Source organism: Sciurus vulgaris (genome assembly GCF_902686455.1).
Source record: "Sciurus vulgaris genome assembly, chromosome: 8".
In the NCBI taxonomy this organism is placed as follows: domain Eukaryota; kingdom Metazoa; phylum Chordata; class Mammalia; order Rodentia; family Sciuridae; genus Sciurus; species Sciurus vulgaris.
Window position 1 is genome coordinate 15,027,611 of NC_136468.1, and position 19,020 is coordinate 15,046,630.

Here is a 19,020-nt window from a genome sequence, read left to right on the forward strand (position 1 = left end):
TGTCGCTGAGCTACATCCCCGACCTTTTTTGTTTTTGTTTTTTGAGACAGGATCTCTCCTGGCCTCAAACTTGGCGATCCTCCTCCTTCAGCCTCCAGAGTCGCTGGGATTACAGCCGCACTGGCTTTTTCTCCTAATATTACTTTCTGTTCAACCCTGGATGAACTCCCAGCCTCTCTGTACTCCTCCCAACCCCAAATTCTTAAGGTCTCCCCAGATGGGTTATAGTTTTTCTCAGGACCTCCAGGCTTGTCTAAATTATAACAGCTGCCAACCGTGTCACACCTGGAGATCTAATTTTGATATGATCTACCTGCTAAGCTCCACAGTATTTCACACTGAAAACTTAATATAGTCACAAACATGAGAAATAAGATGGCTTTGAACAGAAGTATGGGCTTGAACTTGGGGATATGACTGCACTGAATGTGACTCATACCATTTCTTCTGTGCCCAAAGAGGGAACTCCATGTGCCCCTTTGAAATCCTTCCCAGGAGGTAAGCCCACATAAAACTTGTTATTGCTTAGCTGCCTCAGGCCCTTGTGAACAACCTTGGTTTGACCCCTTGTTTGGCCCTTTTTTATTATTTTTATTTTTACTTTGAGACAGGGTCTTAAACTTGCAATGCTCCTCCCTCGGCCTCCCAAGTCAGTGGGATGACAGATGTACACCACCGCACTCTGCACTGCAGTCTTAAACTCTTACAAGTGTATTAATTAGAGGAAGACATCCACTGTTTTCTGGATAAAATTTGATTTTCTGGTTTACATGCAACAGAGGCTTTCTCTGGGCTACAACATTCACCAACTACTCTTTTTAATGACGTGTGCAAACCCCTGAAATAGTCCATGAATTGGGGGAAGCTGCGCAGCTGCCTGGCTCCCAGCAAAGAGCAACGCTATGGTTCCACAGCCACAAAACAAGCACACCTTAAATTTTAAAACATATCACAGAAACTGGGAGTCCAAAGATCTAGAGTTCAAACCTCAGCTCTGCCAATTAATTCTGTAAATTTGGACAAGTCACTTTCCCTCCCTGAGTATCAGTAACCCTCATCTGCAAGTGAGTCATTTAAGATACTACCTGGCTCAAAGCACATCAAAAATTTTCATTCCTTTGTTAACGTCTTCCTTTCCCAGTACTAAAGTAATTCAGTTGAACTCGAATTCATTCACCCTCCCCATATTTCTTATTGAATTAAAGAAACTAGATTTTAATGCTTGCAGTATTTAAAGCAATATATAGTTAAGGATTCACCAAGGGTCTATAGACGGATGGATCGTAACTGTTTTGCATCACTGTTTTTTTACTATAAAAACGTTTATGGGGGTTGGGGTTGTGGCTCAGGGGTACAGCGCTTGCCTAGCATGTGTGAGGCCCTGGGTTAGATCCTTAGTAGCACATAAAAATAAAATAAAGGTATTGTGTCCACCTACAACTAAAACAAAATTAAAAAAAAAAAGTTTATGATCTCAACCAGATGTTGTGGTCAACACCTGTAATCCCAGCAATTCAGGAGGCTGAGGTGAAAGGATCATATATAAATAAATAAGGGCTAGGGAGGTAGCTTAATGGTAAAGCAAACCCCTGAGTTCAATCCCCAGTCCTGGAAAAAAAAAAGTTTATGGTCCCAATCAATAAACTATCTTGACTATGAAACAATGAAGCACATTTGTTTTCTAGACATGCTTTAAGAACTCCTAGGGCAGATAGCCCCTCCTGCCTTGCAGAGTACACTATGGCCCTCTGTCGTGATCGTCAGATAAGCGTAGAGCTGGATAGCCACATTTCAGCAGCTGAGGGGAGGGATGCCACAACTGGGCACAGAGCTCTCAGCTTCTAAGTGCAGATCCAGTTCCAGTGCAGCACACTAGACGCTGTGTGACCTAACACAGCACCTAACGCCAGCCTCGTCTAAGATGAGAAGAATGAGAAGGAAAAGCACGTTGCTGGCTTATCTAATTCTCTAGAGGCATACTAGGTCTCCTGGGGTGGGAGTGGGGTGCTTGAAAAGAAGAATGGAGGTCCTTCCTCCAATGGCTTCTGCAGCACTGCTTTCTAGTCGAGCAGGGATCCAGCTGAGATGTCTCTTCAGGAAGAGCTGCTGAGCTGCTGTGTTATCAGCTCATACCCAGGAAAGCAGCCTCTTCTCTGTAAAAGATGACTTTGTATATCAAATATAGTTCTTAAGATGCTTATTCTAACTTTGAAGGTGAAGCAATTCCTCTTAAAATTCTAATTTTTTTTAAATTGGCAAATTGCTGTTAAGCCACATTTGTTACCACTTTTCTCCCCTTTGAAGTCTCAATTCCATCAGGGGATACTATGAGCCAGACCCAGTCAGGCTGCACCCAGATTTCTGGCCCGAAAAAATTGAGAGGCAATAAACTTTGTCTTAAGCCACAAAGTTTAAAGGTGGTTTGTACACAGTGACAAAACTAAAACATGCCACAAATGGCTTGATTAAATTCACTGATTTAGCCAGAAACAGTGGCATACACCTATCACCAGTGACTCCGGAGGCTGAGGCAGGAAGATCCCAAGTTCTAGGCCAGCCTTAGCAACTTAATAAGACCCTGTCTCAAAATACAAAAATGTAAAGGACTAGGGATGTAGCTCAGTGGTAAAGCACCATGGGTTCAATTCCTAGTACCAAAACGAAGACAACGAATCCACTGGTTGAAGGAAAGGGAAGCTCAGGAAAGTACCTGCTCTGTCTGTGTTCCCCTCTCACCCACGGGGTAAATAAATGTGTACTTGGCACAAGGGGCCATGTGTCTTGCCCGTATGCCCTTCCCTCAGCCATGTGGTGCCACCCTGACCTCTCATTGCCTGCCCACCTCAAAACTTTGGAAATACTGCCTCACAAGCATGAGGCCCTGGGTCCAATCCCCAGCACCACAAAAAAAAAAAAAACTTTGGAAACAAATAGTATGTCTACGTACCCTTTGGGGAAAAAAAAAAGGCACCAAGGGAATCTGCCCTAATAAACTACTTGCTCCCTAAAAGAGAGAAATGAGGAACTGTATCCTGGTGAAGGAAAAAATGGAAGGATCCAGTCTGCACTCAGAGTGGACGTTGAGAGAACAGAAGGGCTTGTCGACCCACCGCCTGCACGCCGGGCAGCATAACGTGCTGGGGTGCAGGGGTAAATGCTGTCGAAACCTGAAGAGCTGCGTACACCTCACTAGCATCCACTCTACAGGCTCATCAGTCGTGTCAACTGACCACAGGTCACGCTGGCTCTGAGAGGACAGCCATGGGCGGGACCAGTGCAGAGGAGCATGCAGTAATTGCCACCTTAGTTCACTTTGAGTGACACTGGGTGCCACTGCAGACCAAAACCCTGGTGAGAAGGGCATCCTGGCTATGGTAACTATATATTGAGATGAACCAAAATTAACCTCACAAATGGAGAGGGGAGGGGCAGGACACCACTGCAGAGCAACTGCAGTCTCAACATGAATGCCCAATTTTGAGACAGGATTTCCCTAAGTTGCTTAAGGCCAAGTTGCTGAGGCTGGCCTTGAAGTTACAATCCTCCTATCTCAGCCTCCTGAGTTACTGGGATTATAAGCATGTACCACAACGCAGGGCTTTTATGGCATTTTCTAATCTAAATATCAGCATAGGAACCACCAGCAGGACCCACCTGACCAGGGAGTATATAGAAGGTTAAGAAAAGAAAAAAACAGGAAAACAAAATAACTGAACATATTTGTCCTCCTCTGCAGACATTATCCCTAAAATAGTGTCCCTGGTGCCCAGCTTCCACAACTGAGTGGACAAGAACCTTCCCTCCCTTTACTCCCCAGATAACCCAAAGCTTTCTAAACAGACCCCGAAACCAATCACGGGAAGACAGTGGTGTGCCCTCCACATATCCCAATTTCAAAAGTTCCAGCTGCCACAGGAGAGGCCCTTGGGAGCAGCCTTCACTGCATGCCCACTGCCATGGTCAGGAGCAGGACGCTGGCCCTTTGAGAAGGAAGGGCTTTGCTGCCTCCAGGATATCCAGCTTGGGGTCCAGTGAGCGGCCAAGCCCCTCCAACACCATGATGGCAAACACAATTGAGGCAAAGTTGCTCTCAAGCTTTACCTGAAACAGAAAAACAGCAGTTCTTCCTGAAGCCTCTTGATGAAGGTGTGAACCCTGGATAACCGTGTTACTCTCGCCCCTCAGCCTCTCTCGTACCTGGCCACGTGACTTCTACCATCTAGCTGACGTTCTTCCCCATACCGCATCACCCCTCAATCCTGCCTCTCTGCTCCCAGGAATCACAACAGCAGACAGGGGTCAGGTCAGTCCACTGGGGCCTCCAATGGCATCGGCACAAGAAGCACCTACTCAGGAAGGAGCTAAGTGTGACTTAGATGAATTCCAAGCCACATTAATGTGAGCCAAGGTGTTAGCCACCCTGATCCTGGTGGGGGGGTTTGCCCATTTGTTTGTATTAGTTTGGGTTTTTGCAGTTCTGGGGACTAAACCCAGGACCTGGTGCATGTGAGGCAAGCACTCTACCAAGGGGCTACATCCCCATACCTTCCGGTCCTGTTTATCTTTGAGGAGAGGCTGCCTGAAGGTCAGAAGTCCCTCTTCAGGTGGACTAGCCAAATCTAGCTGGATCTAAGATGGCTGCCAGAGTGACCCCATATAACCTCCACCTCGTTAGAATCCCATTTTCACACTAGATGACACGCCTCCGGCACCATGACAGTCGACAATTGCCATGACTACACCGGAGAACCATGAATGGAGGAAAAAGAGGTGGTGCCCATATTGCCAGAAAAACCTCTCCCTGTTCTCAAAACACATATGAACATTACTCCCCTTTATTAGCCTGTCCTCCTCTTTTTTTTTTAACCCAACAGTCATGACCTCCTGACCTCCAACAAGTAGAGAAGCTGATCTGTGAGTCTATCTCCAGCTTCTCTTTTTCTTGACAAAAAAACAAAGTCTCCTTCACTGCTCAATCAGTTTGTCTCTGTTAGGTCCAGGATTCTGAGGGAAAGCAGACCCAGCTTGGGGGGAAAGTATTGGTAACAGGAAAGACATGGAGTGCCTGAGTTGAGCTGTTACCTTTAAACTCGATTTTCTACAGCTAAATATCACATAGACTGAGGCACAGACCTGACAGACACAGACCAACCCTGTTCTGAAGGAAAGGCCCTACTGTGCCTTCTCCCTGCAGGTGGATGGTGATGAACGTGCTCTCCACAGAGCTCTGCCCCCACTGGCTTCCCCAGCACGTCCCCTCTGACTGGGGCCTCACCTTGTGAGCCATCAGCAACTTGAAGACACTGGAGAGAAGGCTGGAAACGTGAAGCTGAAAAACAGAAGGGAGTCAGTACAGTGCAGAGAATTCCAGAACCACCTCTCTCCCTTCTAGGACCCATCCCACCCCCTTTCCCAGCATGGTCACTCACACACACCAGGGGAGAAGAAAAGGACTATCCAACAAACTCCAGGAAGGACATCACCCATGAGTCCCACTCCCGACACAGATGCCTGCAGGACAAGCTTCTGGGCCAGCCCACGCCATTCCTCAGTGCACACAAAAATCACAGCTGAACAGACGTGAATGAAGTGCTACTGGGGATTTCTCCTGCTGACCTGCTCCTGCTAATGCAGGTCATGACCTTGGGGAAGGCACAGTGAGTTTTAGGGCTGTGTGTGATATACAGTGCAGGCTCTGGGCACATCCTTGGGTAACTCCCTCTCTCCATGCTCAGCAATCTCCAGAACAGCCACACCCCAGAAGGGAGGGGTCCCTGCCACATGGTGGCTGGTGTAACCCAGCCAGGGTCAGAGGTTGCCGTGGTCTTCCTTGTGCCTCCTGGAAGAATGTGGAGAGGGAAAGGTCTGCTCTTTTCCTGCCTAGAAACTCACATCCGTCTGCCGGAAAAGAGGCCTTCCCAAGACCTGGGACTGGTTGTGCCCCCAGGAAAGAGCCGTGAGCGCCACCTGCGCCCGCCCACCTTTTCCAGAGTGATGGTGTTCTTCCGGGCCTGGGTCACCAGTGCAGCCATCTCCGCTTTGAACCCCTCCACATCCCTGCATTCACTGGCCCGGGCATGATGAAGGATGAGTTCAGCCACTTTGTGGCCCTGAAGATGCAAAAGAAAAGCAGCTTGGTAGAGTTCACAAGCCTAGACCTGGGAACTGGCCACAGTCTGTCTTTTTTCTTTTTCCTTGCATAGCGGGGTGATTACCAGGGATTGAACCTAGGAGCCCTCAACCACTGAGCCACTTCCCCAGCCCTGTTTTGTCTTTTATTTAGAGACAGTGTCTCACTGAGTTGCTTAGCACCTCACTTTGGCTGAGGCTGGCTTTGAACTGGCAATCCTCCTGCCTCAGCCTCCCGAGCTGCTGGGATTACAGGTGTGCACCACCATGCTCAGCTGAGCCACAGTCTCAAAGCCTCCCCTGGCCAGTGGGCCCTCTCTGTGCTTGGCACAGTCAAGGCAAGGTGCACACATTCTTCCTTGCCCTGCTGGGCCACATGAGGCACCCATGGAGCCAGAGCCTGAGTCCTGCTGTAACAGGGCAGCTGGTTTAGGAGGGAGAGCAGAATCCCTCCCTTTGCCCTTCTGCAAGGTTGCTGCATCCCCTTAATCCTTTTAAACCACCTTTTGCTTAGGAGGTTGGGATCCGTTCCCCTGAGAATGAAGAAGAGACACTTGTCCTGGGTGAGGAAGATCCTGCACAGCATGTAGCCTTCCTGCTTGACCTCTCTTTTTCTCCTTGTAAAACCCCTTTGCAAACCGGACCACACTCCCAAGATGAAGTTTGGAGGATGCTTGCCTGTCTTTCCCCTTCAGAGTTGGTCCTTGAATAAAATTCATCCCTTCCTACCAACTCTCATCTGCCAAATATTGACTTTCAGGTGCTGGGCATCCAGGACTTACTCCAGTGAGATTGCTGCTTATTCTCTACTGCGAACCCTGTGGCCCAGCACTGAGCCACCAGGTCCTTCCTGGAGCAGCCGGCCTCTCCCGGGGGGTTCTTCCTGGCCAAAGAGAGCTGCCTTCTCCTGGCTGCCCCAGCCCCTGTGCCTTCTCCCTGCTCCCTTGGGACCATGTGAATCAAAACCCACACAGTCTCGTGGGACATGTAGCCCATCCCCAGTGATCGTCAAGAATGCCCATCACTGCCCACAGCACAGCTCCAGAAGTGGTGCTCCTCCTCCTGGGGCTGTGACCTTTGTCCTTCACCCAAACCTGTACAGAGGCCCCACCTGCACTGCACCTCAGGGCACACTTCCAAAGTGACTTCAGGCTCCACTCTTGGTTGTTCCCCTCAAAACCCAGGGACTCATCTTAATTTTGCCCTTTTTTTTGGCAGGGTTGCTGAGCTTGGACCCAAGGGAACTACACCACTGCACCACAGCCTCAGCCCTTCCCATTTTTATTTTGAGACAGAGTCACCCTAAGTTGCTGAGGCTGGCCCAGAACCTGCAGTCCTCCTGCTCAGCCCCCAGAGTCACTGGGATTCCAGGTGTGAGCCACCATGCTAGTTGCTTTTTTAATTTTATTCTTTTAAAACCAGCTCTCTTCACACAGGGAAAAAGAGAATTCTTCAGCAGACAGTCAGAGAAAGTCTTCACAGTCACCCTTGATGTGGAATCAACAGTGAGTTCCTGAAGGCCTCTTCTCTAATAGTAATCCCCAACCCTTGGAGATCTTCCGAGTCACAGGAAGGGTCAACAAACAACTCGCAGCCCCCACACCAACAATCCACATGGAGGGTATGTTCTCTACAGGTGGCTTCTCCCAGGTGACTGTCTTGCAGCAAAGGGCACAGGCTGGGACAGCCATTTTTTGGTCAAGAGGTTAGCATTACTATTGCCCACCCGCACATTTGCTGAGGGAGGAAGAGAAACTACTAGAACATAAAGCATTTGGAAAGGTCACCAACCATAAACTGCTCAGAACTGGCCTGACCTGGGCGCCAGCAATGAAGACCCATAACACAGCTTCGTGTCCTCTGCTCCTTCCCACTCGTGTCTAGCGGCAGCACCCTGGCAAACGTGGGCACTTAGAAGAATGACCAGGTTGAGGAGCCCTACATCAAGACAGATGCAGCTCCCCAGAGCCTGAAAGATCCCTGCTCCCCGCAGATCTCACCTGCCCCATAGCCACAGCCAGGAAAACTGCCCGGAAATTCCTCAGATCTGCAGCCTGCAGCTCGGCCACAATGCCAGCATCCAGCAGCACCAAGCGCAGTGGGCACAAGGCAGGTGCCATGGCCACCACCAGCGTGTCACAGACATCCACCTGCTGCAGCTGTGCCTCACGGCTCGGGGAAAGTCCATCAGCACCCTGGACCAGGATGTTCCCGGGGTGAAGGTCCGCGTGCACGAAGTTATCCACAAATATCTGGAAAGAGATCACACCACTCAAGGCTGAGTCAACCCTTCCCACCCCAGCACCACCAAGCCACATGCAGAAAAAGCTTCAGGGTGACAGTAAGCTCCCAATGGCCTATTAAAATGGTAAAGAGGTGTACTGTTTCATGAAGCCTGACTGTTTGGATGTCATCAATTCAGAATGTGTGCAGAGGCAAGCTAAGTAAAAGTTTTCAAGAGAAAAATTATTTTCAAAGTAAAGAGCAGAACCAACTACATTTCAAAAGACTTATTTTTACATTATGATTTGAGTCACTAATGTTCTAATTGAAAATTATTATTCATTGTTTAAAAATTTCCTTCAAAGCTCTATGTTCCTAAAATTCACAGAAATATACTTCTTTAAAAATGGGGCTGAGAGCTCCACCTTGTTTCCTTTTATTTTGGAGCTAATGCCTCTGCATGTCTAGTTTTGAGTGCAGTAATATAGAATCAGCAAATCACACTTATTTTTCTCCTTTTCCAGTATTTTTCATTTGTTTCTGTAGCAGCAGTATACACCAACTCTTCCTGTATATTGCCTGTTTGCAGGAAAATATTGTATGTTGAATAAAATTTTCTATAAAAAATTTATTTTAAATAGGCCTGAGGGGCCTGGGGTTGTGGTTCAGTGATTAGAGGGCTTACCTAGCATGTGTGAGGCACTGGGTTCTATTCTCAGCACTGCATATAAATAAATAAATTAAATATAGGTCCATCGACAACTAAAAAATAAAATAGAATGGGGTTGAGGGCCAGGCACAGTGGCCCATGCCTATAAGCCTAGAAACTCAGGAGACTGAGGCAGAAGGATTGCAAGTTCAAGGCCAGCCTCAGCAACTTAGTGGTAGAGCAGAGTTCAATCCCCACTATGAGAAGAAAAAAAATTTTTATTCAGCTAGGCATGATGACACATACCTGTAAGCCCAGCTATTGAGGAGGCTGAGGCAGAATTGCAAGTTCAAGATCGGCCCAGACAACTTAGTCCTGTCTCAAAATAAAATAAAAAGGACTGGGGGCGGGGAGGGGAGGGGTGTAGAATAGTGGTGCAGAGCTCACCTAGTATGCAAGAAGCCCCGGGTTCAGTTTCCAGGACAACAACAACAACAAATTACTATCTCAGCTCTTTGTCTGAACCCTGGGCAACCTAGGCAGGGCCTGGGCCTTGCTCACCACCATTCCCGCAACGCACAGAGGCACACAAGAGAGAAAGTGCTCAGCAGAAGCTAGGGTTCCTACGAGCATCTGGCGGGCTCAGTTACTTTCTAGAGTACACTTCCTCAGCATGTGGCTCCCTGCTTGGCTCACCCTCCTGCCCAGAGGCTGAGCAGAGCCCCAGCATCTCTGATACCAACTTGACCACTGCCCTGGGCCTGAGCATCCAGGTCAGTCCAAGAGCTCACCATCTTCAGGAGCATGTTGATCCCCAGCTGTGCGATCTTCCTCTTCAAGTCAACAGGAATTCCTGCCTGCTGGTAACTGGACACAGGCACGCTCTCCTTGGAGAAAGCCCGGGGAGAAAACAGGTTTTTACCCTGGCCCGCCCACCCCACTCCTACCCCTCTGCCCCCCATGCCACATCAGTGCTGCCTCCCCTGACTGGGGGTGGACCCAAACAGTCTGATCTTTCTCAAGAGCCCTTAGGAATCTGTCATCCACATTCATTTTAACTGGTTTACATTTCTCTTCTGACATTTCTCAAAGGACAAATCTCACGCTTATTAGAAAGGAAACCCATCAGCTGTGCCACTGATAAGATGTTTAGTATCCTGGAAAAAGACAGAACCAAGTGTGGAGAAAGCTAGCTTCCAGTCAAGAATCAGCCAATAGAGCCATGAATGAGCTCTGTGACCTCAAGTGGGAAAATGGAAAAGAAAGGGAAGCAAGAAGAATGGGGAACAGACAAATAAGCATTTTAACTGGCTTTGTTTAATTTATGGTCAGAGCAACCCACCAAGATAGATGTTGGTATCCCTAACTAACAAATAAAGAATGAAAGTCCAGAGTTTATGTGACTTGCTTAGGTCACACAGCTAGGAACACTGGACGGTTCATCTCAGACCCTGGATCCCATAGAGACCTCCATCTCTCAGAGGAGGCAGGACCAGAGGACAGCTAAGGCAAATGATGACACAAAAGCTCAGTGAGCACCTTTTCCATGGTGAAAGGTTTGCACTGGATGTGTCATGTCTCCAGAAATGACCCTGTGAGGCAGGAACTCTTGCCCTCCTTGCCAGGTAACCGCAAATAACACGGTAGGTTTTTAAATCTAAGAGGTCTGAGGCCGTGGACAATGCTCTCAGCCAGCTCACCACGCTGCCTCCCCTCCTGCCAATCTCCCAGCTCCTCCTGATTTTATAGGCACAAAACACATCTCTCCCCCAACTAAAGCCTTCCTGGGGGCAGCCAGCTGCTGGAGTGACAGGTACCACCAGAGTCTCACTTCATAGGTTTCCACCAGCACATCCCTAGTAACGAAGGGGCGCAGAGGGGTGGGGAATCTGACGGATGACACATCCCGGAAGTTACGCTGGAAATGTTCTAGATTCCTAGCTTCATAACGCAGGTCAATCTAGAGAAATGGAGAGAAAAGATGAGGGCTAGTCTGGGCATGCGACAGTCACAGGTGAAATGCCAGGGAGCGGGCAAGTTGTAAGACTCGCCCTGTCTTTTCCACCAGCTCTTCCTGCAGAACTCCCCAGGATACTTGAGATGTTTTGGCTAAAGGCTGCCCCAGAAGTCCCAAATCTCCCTGTGAACTCTAAGCTGCAGACAGCAGATACTCCAGAAGGATTTGGGCCACTCTGCTTCTGTACCATCGCCTTCATGCCCACCCACCCCCTTTACACCAGCCAGTGGATCCCCTGCCCCATCTCCCAAGGGTTTGGCTTCACTGCCCTCTCAGGCAGTCCAGTGCCCCTCAACTGGCCAGTATTTCTGCCCTCTCCTTCTACTGATGCCACTTCCACGCAGACCAACTCTTCCATCTGAAGGCCAGCTGGTCCTCCATCCACTGCAACAACACTGTCACCACTAACTCCCAATGGCTTTATGTTTGCCAGACTCAAAGGACTAGCCCTACTTTTTTTAACAGTACTGGAGATTGAACCCTGTGGTGCTTTGCCTCTAAGCTATACCCCCCCAGTTCTTTTTAGTCTTTATTTTGAGACAGGGTTTCACTAAGTTGCTGAGACTGGCCTCCACCTTGTGATCTTCCTCCCTCAGCTTTCTGAGTCACTGGAATTACAGGCATGTTGCACCACACCCAGCCTCCCCATTTGTATCTTTTTCAGGGGATGGGGTTCTGGGGATAGAACCCAAGGGTGCTATACCACATCCTCAACCCTTTTTATTTTTTATTTTGAGACAGGGTCTCCATGTTGTTTAGGGCCTCACTAATTTGCTGAGGCTAGCCTCAAAATTTGTCATCCTCCTGCCTCAATCTCTCAAGTGGCTGTGATTACAGGCATGTACCAACCACACCTGCCCCCCACCACTTTTTGTACCAGGGATTGAACCACAAAGCCACATTCCCAGCCCTATTCACATTCTATTTTGGAGACAGGATTTCACTAAGTAGATTAGGGCCTCGCTAAGTTGCTGGGGTTAGCTTTGAACTTGCAATTCTCCTGCTTCAGCCTCCCGAGCCACTAGGATTATAGGCGTGTACCACCACGCTCCCCTGCTCTGGCCCCCATTTTTATCTTAATGAACCTCTCTGAGGGCCACTCTGGTGCTGCTGATGCCCATTCCTCCCAAACTTCTCTTCTTCCCATCCTTGCTCTTCCCTTTCTGTGGGGCCCCTTCACCTCTCTAACTGTCCATCTTGGCCAGGTCAGTGCCTATCTCCCCTGACATCTGGCTCCGGTTGCTGCCTGGACATCCCCCAGGCAGCTCCCCTGAGGACAGCATTCTTGCTGTCAGGGTCAGATCACAATGCCAGCCTTCTGACTGTCAATTTCAATTACAACTGGATGTCACTCTGTGGAGGCCCAGAGACCTTTAAACACTGGCTAAACTGAATTTACTTTCCCGAGTCCTCTTTTTCTCAGTCACCTGTGAATCACTAGACCACATCTCCCCTCCCCTCCATACCTAATGGTGACCAGTGTCATCAACCCCAAGGTGGTGGTGTCAGGAGGTAGGGCCTTTGAGAGGTGGTTAGGTCTTGGAGATGAAGCCCTCCTGAATAGTTTAGTGTTCTTATAAACGAGTCCTGAGAGAGACCTTCACCTCTTTCCACCATTCAAAAACACAGTGAAAAGGCACCATCTATGAGGCAGAAAGCTAAATGTCACCAGACACCCAAGCTGCCAGCACCTTGATTTTAAACGTGGCCTTGAGAACTGTGAGAAATAAACTGCTGTTGCTTATAAGCTCCCCAGTTTATAACAGCCCAATTAGACTCACATGAGTCCCTGGGACTTAAAATCTTAAATCAGAAGATAGAAAGGAATGCTTGGTATATATTGCTTCTGAAAACCTGCCAAGTCCTGCACCATCAGACTGGGTGCAGACGTCTACTGGACTCAGACTGCCCCTCTGGTGTGTTTATGAAGTCTAATTTATAAAAATGTCCCAAGGGTTCTGAACAGGGGAGAAGTCCTTATCTTCTCACCAATCCCTGAAATAAAGCCCAATAGAGGCAAGAGTACAACATGGCTAATTCCTCTTCTCACCCTGGAATTCAGTCTCTGATGGTAGCAGAGCTAATGCTATATATCCCTTCAGATTCATTTCAGTTTTCTCCCAGGCACAAAGGAGCACTATTTCCTAAGCTCCCCACAATTCCATCATGCCCATGTGATCAAAGCCCTGATCTGGACTGGGAAGAAGTGATGTTCCCCACTTCCATGCCTCGTTACAAAATCTCCTACATGATCCTCCAAGGCCTCCCATTTCCACTGAAACATGTTGAAGAGGGCAGTGCCAAACTCGGGAGGAAATTTGGTCCCGGAATAACTATGGAGCAGTGCCTCATCCTCCCCTCAGTTACTTGTATAAAAGCAAGAAATAACCTTGTTGCATGAAGCCTCTGAGATTTGGGTGTTCTTTGTTTTGTCAGCTAGTGTTACCCACACTGACTAAATTCATTGTGCTCTCCACATCCTGGGAGATGATTCATTCAGCATCCCCTAAGCAACTGCTAATGACAATGCTAGGTTAGATGCTATTTACAACTGAGGGAAGAATTCACCTGTTGAACCATAAGCTTCTCAAACTCCTCCACAATCTCAGGCAAGCTAAGCCACTTGATTCCTGGCAAAAGTCCAAGGGCTCGGCTTCCAATCTTCATCAGCAGCAGGTCCATGTGCACCTGAGAGAGCAGGCCAGGGTGCAACACCTGCCAGAAAGAGGAATAGTGAGACAGGAGAAGAATCAGGAGGACACATTTTACCTAGCCAGTGCAGGGTCCCACCTTAAAAAGAGCCAGGTGGCTTCTTCTCAGAGCAAAGAAGTGGCCCCAATACCCACAATGCCCTAGGATGGTGGTTCCTCCATCCCAGAGGTAGCAAACTCCACATCTTCCTCATTTTTCTCCATCAGAGGAAGCCCAGAAATAAAACAGCTTGCACATTACAGGTATTCAAATATTGGTTAAGCTAAAAAAAACAAAGGTTGAGCATCCCCAGTCCAAACACCCAAAACCCAAAACGCTCCAAGATCCAAAACTTTTTAAGCAATGACATTATGTCACAAGTGGAAATTACACACTTGACCTCATGTGATGAGTGGAAGTCATACCCTGCTGCACTAAAATATTACATAAAATTACCTTCAGGTGATACGTATAAAGCAATATGAAACAAATGAATGTCATGTTTAGACTTGGGTCCATTCTCAAGATATCTTATTTGGGGTTTTTTTTTTCCCATATTTTTTATTGGTGCAGGGTAATTATACATAATGATGGGATTTGTTGTTACATATTCATACATGCACATGATATAGTTTAATTTGGCCAATATCGTCCCCCAGCACTTTCCCCTCCCTCCATGCCTCCCACCTTCTGGTCTCTTTCCTCTACTGATCCCCCTTTGATTTTCATGAGATCCCTCTGCCACACCTTTCTTTTCCTTTTTCCTCTCTAGCTTCTGTGTGAGAGAAAACACACAACCCTCAATCTTCTGAGGTTGAACTATTTTGCTTAATATAATCATCTCCAGTTTCATCCATTTTCCTGCAAATGATATAATTTTATTGTTACTTATGGTTGAATAAACCTCCATTGTGTATATGTAGCACATTTTCTGTATCCATTCATCCGTTGATGGACACCTAGGCTGGTTCCGTAGTTTGGCTACGGTGAATTGTGCTATAAACATTTTGAATATGCAAATATTTAAAAATTCAAAAATGTCCAGAACACTTCTGGTCCCAAGCATTTGGGGTAAGGAATACTTAACCTGTGAATAGGAAGAATGTGGGGGCAACTTGCAGGGGGCATGTCTGGGACATCTCAGTGGGTAGGCAAGATGTGAAGGCCTGTCATAGATGGAAAGAGCCTAGCTAAAGACATCGGAGCACTTACTTTCACTGCCACTGGGATGAGGTGATCCTGGTGGCCAGAGGCCTGAGACCCGACTGCATTTCCAACCAGTTCAGCTTTAGGGAGAAGCAGCCTTTCTAGAATTGACTGGTCAGCGAGATTTCCTGTGGGCTTCGGCTCCTTTTCAAGGTGTCCTAAGAGCTCCCTCAGGCCACCGACTGCCCCAGCTCCTGAAGAAAGCTTCAGGCACGTGGCCTGACCAAGTCTGTGGTCCTTCTCCAGGAAGGCAGTGCTGGCGAACGCCTTGTACACCTGGGCCACGCAACCTGAACCCACTGGTTCCTGGGTCTCAAAAAAGAGGACACTTTGCCAGTCCTCCCCAAACGCCTGCCGGAGGAAGTGTTCAGTGAGGGTCCAAGGGTGAGGGGTCACCCGGACATGCAGCTTGGAGAACAGGGCACAGAAGGCCTCGGAAAAGAGATCACGCCGAGTGCTGGCCCACTGGCCCAGTTTAATATAGGTTGGGCCCGAGGTCTCTGTGGCTTTCAGGAGTAGGTGGAGCCAGAGGGTGGAAAGGCCGGGAGCCAGGTAAGTGAGAGGGTAGAGGAGAAGGAGGGGGAAGAATTTTGCCAAGAGAACACCAGCCCGAAGCCAGATGCGGAGATGCAGGAAGATGGAGCCCAGCGGGCCAGCCTGGGAGACCCTCTCCACTGGCCCTTTTTCAGCCAAGTCACTCCAGTGAGCCCTTCGCTGGCACAAGCTGTCAGGGGTCCTCTCACCACCGTCCCCATAGGCTGAGATGAGTTTGGGCAAAGTGCCCAGCAGAAGCCAACAGAACCTCGTACTGCGAGAACACCCCAAGGGTCTGAGAAGACCAAATTCCTTTCGGAGCTCAAAACACCTTAGATGCGACAAACAGACCCTGACGGAGATGCGCCAGGGGGTCACCATCCTCCCAGAGGCCCAGGCCTAGTCTGTCCGCTCCGCACTCAGGGGTCATGCATCTATGGGGACGCTCGAGCAAGGCGCGGAGGCGTCCGCGGCGCAGCCATGCTCCGACCCCGCCTCCGGGGAGCAGCCTCAGCTCGGGCTGCCCCGCGTCCTGCTCCCGCACGGCCACCCACGCCACCCCGGGGCCGCCCGGCGGGCCGCCCATGCGGCCCCGCTCCACACCCGGCTCCTCGCCTGGGCCTAAGGCCCGAGACCGGCCGGCGCCCGGCCCCCGCGGCGCCAAATGGGGGCGGACGGAGACGAAGCGACTGTGAGCGGCAGGAGCCGGGACGGACGCACGCGGGTCAGGCCCAGGGCCGCAGCGACCTGGAGAGGGGCCGCGGGCGCGGGCAGGGCGGGGCGGACGCGGGGTCACCACAGGGCCGGGGCCGGCGCGGGATCGCGGAGCGGCAGCGCCGCGCCGAGGGCCGGGCAGGGCGGGGAGTCGGGGCGGGGCGCGGAGGACGCGGCCAGCGCGCCCGGGCGGCGGGACCCGCGGCCCAGGTCTTCCGGGAGCTCCGGGCGGCGCGGCCGGCCCCGCCCCGGAGCCGCCCCTTAAAGTGGACGCGGCGGGAACCCGGGCAGAGGCTTCCCGAGCCTCAGAAGACCCGTGACTATTGCCGCCGCTCTTGTTATTATGGTTATTGCGTTTTGCGTTCGTCTTGCGCACTGGGGATTAAGCCCAGTGACCTGGAACTTGGGATCCTCCCACATCAGCCTCCCCAGTCGCTGGGGTAACGGGACGGCGCCACCACAGATTCAACAGAAGGAGCACCTTGCCCAGCCTGCCCGCGGCGACTCTCCTCTGACAGCTTCGAATCCTTATCACGAACTGAAGGCGGGTTCTGAGCACAGGCCGCTTTTCAACCTCGCTAGACGTGGGGGTGGGGAGTGGGGTCGGGGGTAGGAAGGTGGGGAGGTGTCGGTCTTGTGTGATTGGCGATGGCGTTTGGACATTGGGGAGTGGCTCCAAAAAAAGGCCACGTTCGTTCATGCGACTAATTACTTCTTGAGCGCATCAAATCCTCCTTGAATTCATGTTGAGTCTCAACGATGCGTATTGAGCCAGGTATTGCCTTGGGCTTTGGGGCAGTGGATAATTACATCCTGCGCTCCGAGGCTAATCACTTAAGGAGGGGGTCCTAAATGTGCAGTTTTAAAGTGTGACAAGAGTCACCAGAGCAATGAAGATCAGAGACACTTCCATTGGAAGGGGCTTCTTTTGCCGGGAAAGGAAGAGCTTCTGGAAGGGGGCCAGAAGAATAAAGTCCTAGCGGGCCAAGGTGACTAGGGCTGTAATCCCAGTAAGTTGGAAGCCACCCAGCCAATTTAGCAACTCCTTGTGTCAAAATAAAACTTAAAAATAAAAAAATAAAACGGCCTGGAGGTGTAGCTCAGTGATAGAGAGCTAACCTAATGTGTGCAAGGCCTTGGGTTCTCTCTCCAGTACTGCAAAAACAAAACACCCTAAAATAGAAAGGAATTTGATGTGAAGATCAGTGGGTTTGGTTTTATTTTATTCATGGATTGAACCCAGAACCTTTTGAATACTAAGCAAGTAAGTGCTCTGCCCCTGAGCTGCATCCCCAGCCTCTGGTGTAAGGTTTTGAAGTCTGTGTGTGTGTGTGTGTGTGTGTGTGTGTGTGTAACCTTGAAGAACCAAAAGGATCTGATCCAAAGGGAGATCAGATGGCCCTGTCGACCAAGAGGGAGAGCCACGGAGCTTGGGAATCAGCCCTACAGTCACTGATGGGACTGGTATTTCAGGTCCTTCAGCCATCTTCTCTGCTCTTTGGCATTCAAGAGGCTGCCTGCCTTGTGCTACCATAGCTGTCTCTAATCAATAGCCTTAGATCCATACAGGGAGAGACTTCCAAAAGTCTGGTCAAAGGTGGGTGTGAGGGCATCACAAGTGGAAGGGCTGCCAGGACATGACCCACCACCACAGTTCCTACTGCTAGCAGTGTGATATGACCACTCAGTAGCCTTAGGAGTACCCATAAACGTGGAACCTGAGCTGCTGACACAGTCAGGAAAAGGGCAGTGGCCAAAGGCTCCTATGTTGTTAACTAACAATGTTTCCTTTTGCAGAAAGATGCTGCACACACTTTGCCGTTCCCAGGGCAGACATCATACCTGTCACTGAAATATGGTCAGCCATGCTGGGTGTGATGGCACATGCCTAGAATCCCAGCGGTTTGGGAGGATGAGGCAGGAGGATCACAAGTTCAAAACTAGCCTCAGCAACTTAGTGAGCCCCTGAGCAACTTAGTAAAACCCTGTCTCAAAATAAAAAGTGCTGGGGATGTGGCTCAGTGGTTAAGTACTACTCCTGGGGTACCAAAAGAGAGGGAGGGAGGGACGGAGAGAGAGAGAGACAGAGAGAGAGAGAGAGAGAGAGAGAGAGAGAGAGAGAGGAAGAAGAAGAAGAAAAGGAGGAGGAGGAAGAAGAGAGGAGGGGAGAAATACAGCTAACCATTAATATCTTCTTCCTCCTGAATCATTTACCTGTTTTATGTTAAAGGTATGCACAGAGGGTTGGGAATATGGCTCAGTGGTAGAGTGCTTGCCTAGGACATGCAAGGCCCTGGCTTACAATACGACAAAAAAAAAAAAAAAAAATAGAAAAGTGCACAGTAGTCACATGTATGACTAATTTGCCAAAGTATTTATCAAGAACTTCATTTTTGGTGTGGTGTGGTGGCGGTACCAGGAAATGAATTCAGAGTGCGCTACCGCTCAATTACACCCCTCCCCACTCTTTCTATTTTTTATTTAGAGATAGGACCTCATTAAGTAGTCAGGATTGTCCTTGAACTCTTGATCCTCCTGCCTTAGCCTCCTGAGTCATTGGGATTACAGGCCTGAGCCACCATACCCACTTAAAGACTTCATTGAAACCACTGGCCTCTAACAATGTGAGCCCAGGCAATTCTTTCTGGACCTCTGCTTCTCATTAAGCAAAACGAGGAAGGGAATTCAACTGAAGTTCTACAAGTCCTCTAGACATATATTTATGATTCTGGAAGTTAGTATATTTATCAGGAGTTATGAGTAAAAATTCTGGAGCTCAATAAACCTGGTTTCTTGTCCCAGGTCAAGGTCACCTTATCCCTGGGGCAAAGCACTTGACTCTCTGAGCCTTCATTCC

General features: G+C 49.4%; 2 protein-coding genes across 7 annotated transcripts; one reads left to right on the top strand and one right to left on the bottom strand.

Moving 5' to 3' along the window:
- Window positions 1–1,458: 1,458 nt before the first annotated feature.
- Window positions 1,459–16,303, bottom strand: ADCK2 (aarF domain containing kinase 2). Of its 6 annotated transcripts, none has more exons than XR_013765689.1 (9): window positions 14,922–16,294; window positions 13,587–13,733; window positions 10,833–10,961; window positions 9,793–9,888; window positions 8,130–8,381; window positions 5,982–6,110; window positions 5,276–5,329; window positions 4,198–4,346; window positions 3,980–4,101 (listed from the first exon to the last, which is right to left on the bottom strand). XR_013765689.1 is itself a non-coding variant. In XM_079150853.1 (8 exons), the coding sequence occupies exons 1-8, from the start codon at window positions 15,828–15,830 to the stop codon at window positions 3,961–3,963; spliced, it is 1,857 nt and encodes a 618-aa protein (XP_079006979.1). In that variant the 5' UTR covers window positions 15,831–16,288; the 3' UTR covers window positions 1,459–3,960. The 6 variants fall into 6 exon arrangements, 3 of the variants coding, with proteins under 3 accessions (XP_079006979.1, XP_079006981.1, XP_079006980.1); XR_013765690.1 differs by lacking the exon at window positions 4,198–4,346 and adding an exon at window positions 7,947–8,023 and having other exon boundaries at window positions 4,019–4,101; window positions 14,922–16,301; XR_013765691.1 differs by lacking the exon at window positions 3,980–4,101 and adding an exon at window positions 7,947–8,023 and having other exon boundaries at window positions 4,267–4,346; window positions 14,922–16,302.
- Window positions 15,930–18,182, top strand: LOC306667960 (uncharacterized protein; the record flags this gene model as incomplete). Its single annotated transcript, XM_079150856.1, has 2 exons — window positions 15,930–16,711; window positions 17,965–18,182. The coding sequence occupies one exon, from the start codon at window positions 15,930–15,932 to the stop codon at window positions 16,605–16,607; it is 678 nt and encodes a 225-aa protein (XP_079006982.1). The 3' UTR covers window positions 16,608–16,711; window positions 17,965–18,182.
- Between the last annotated feature and the right edge of the window lie 838 nt (window positions 18,183–19,020).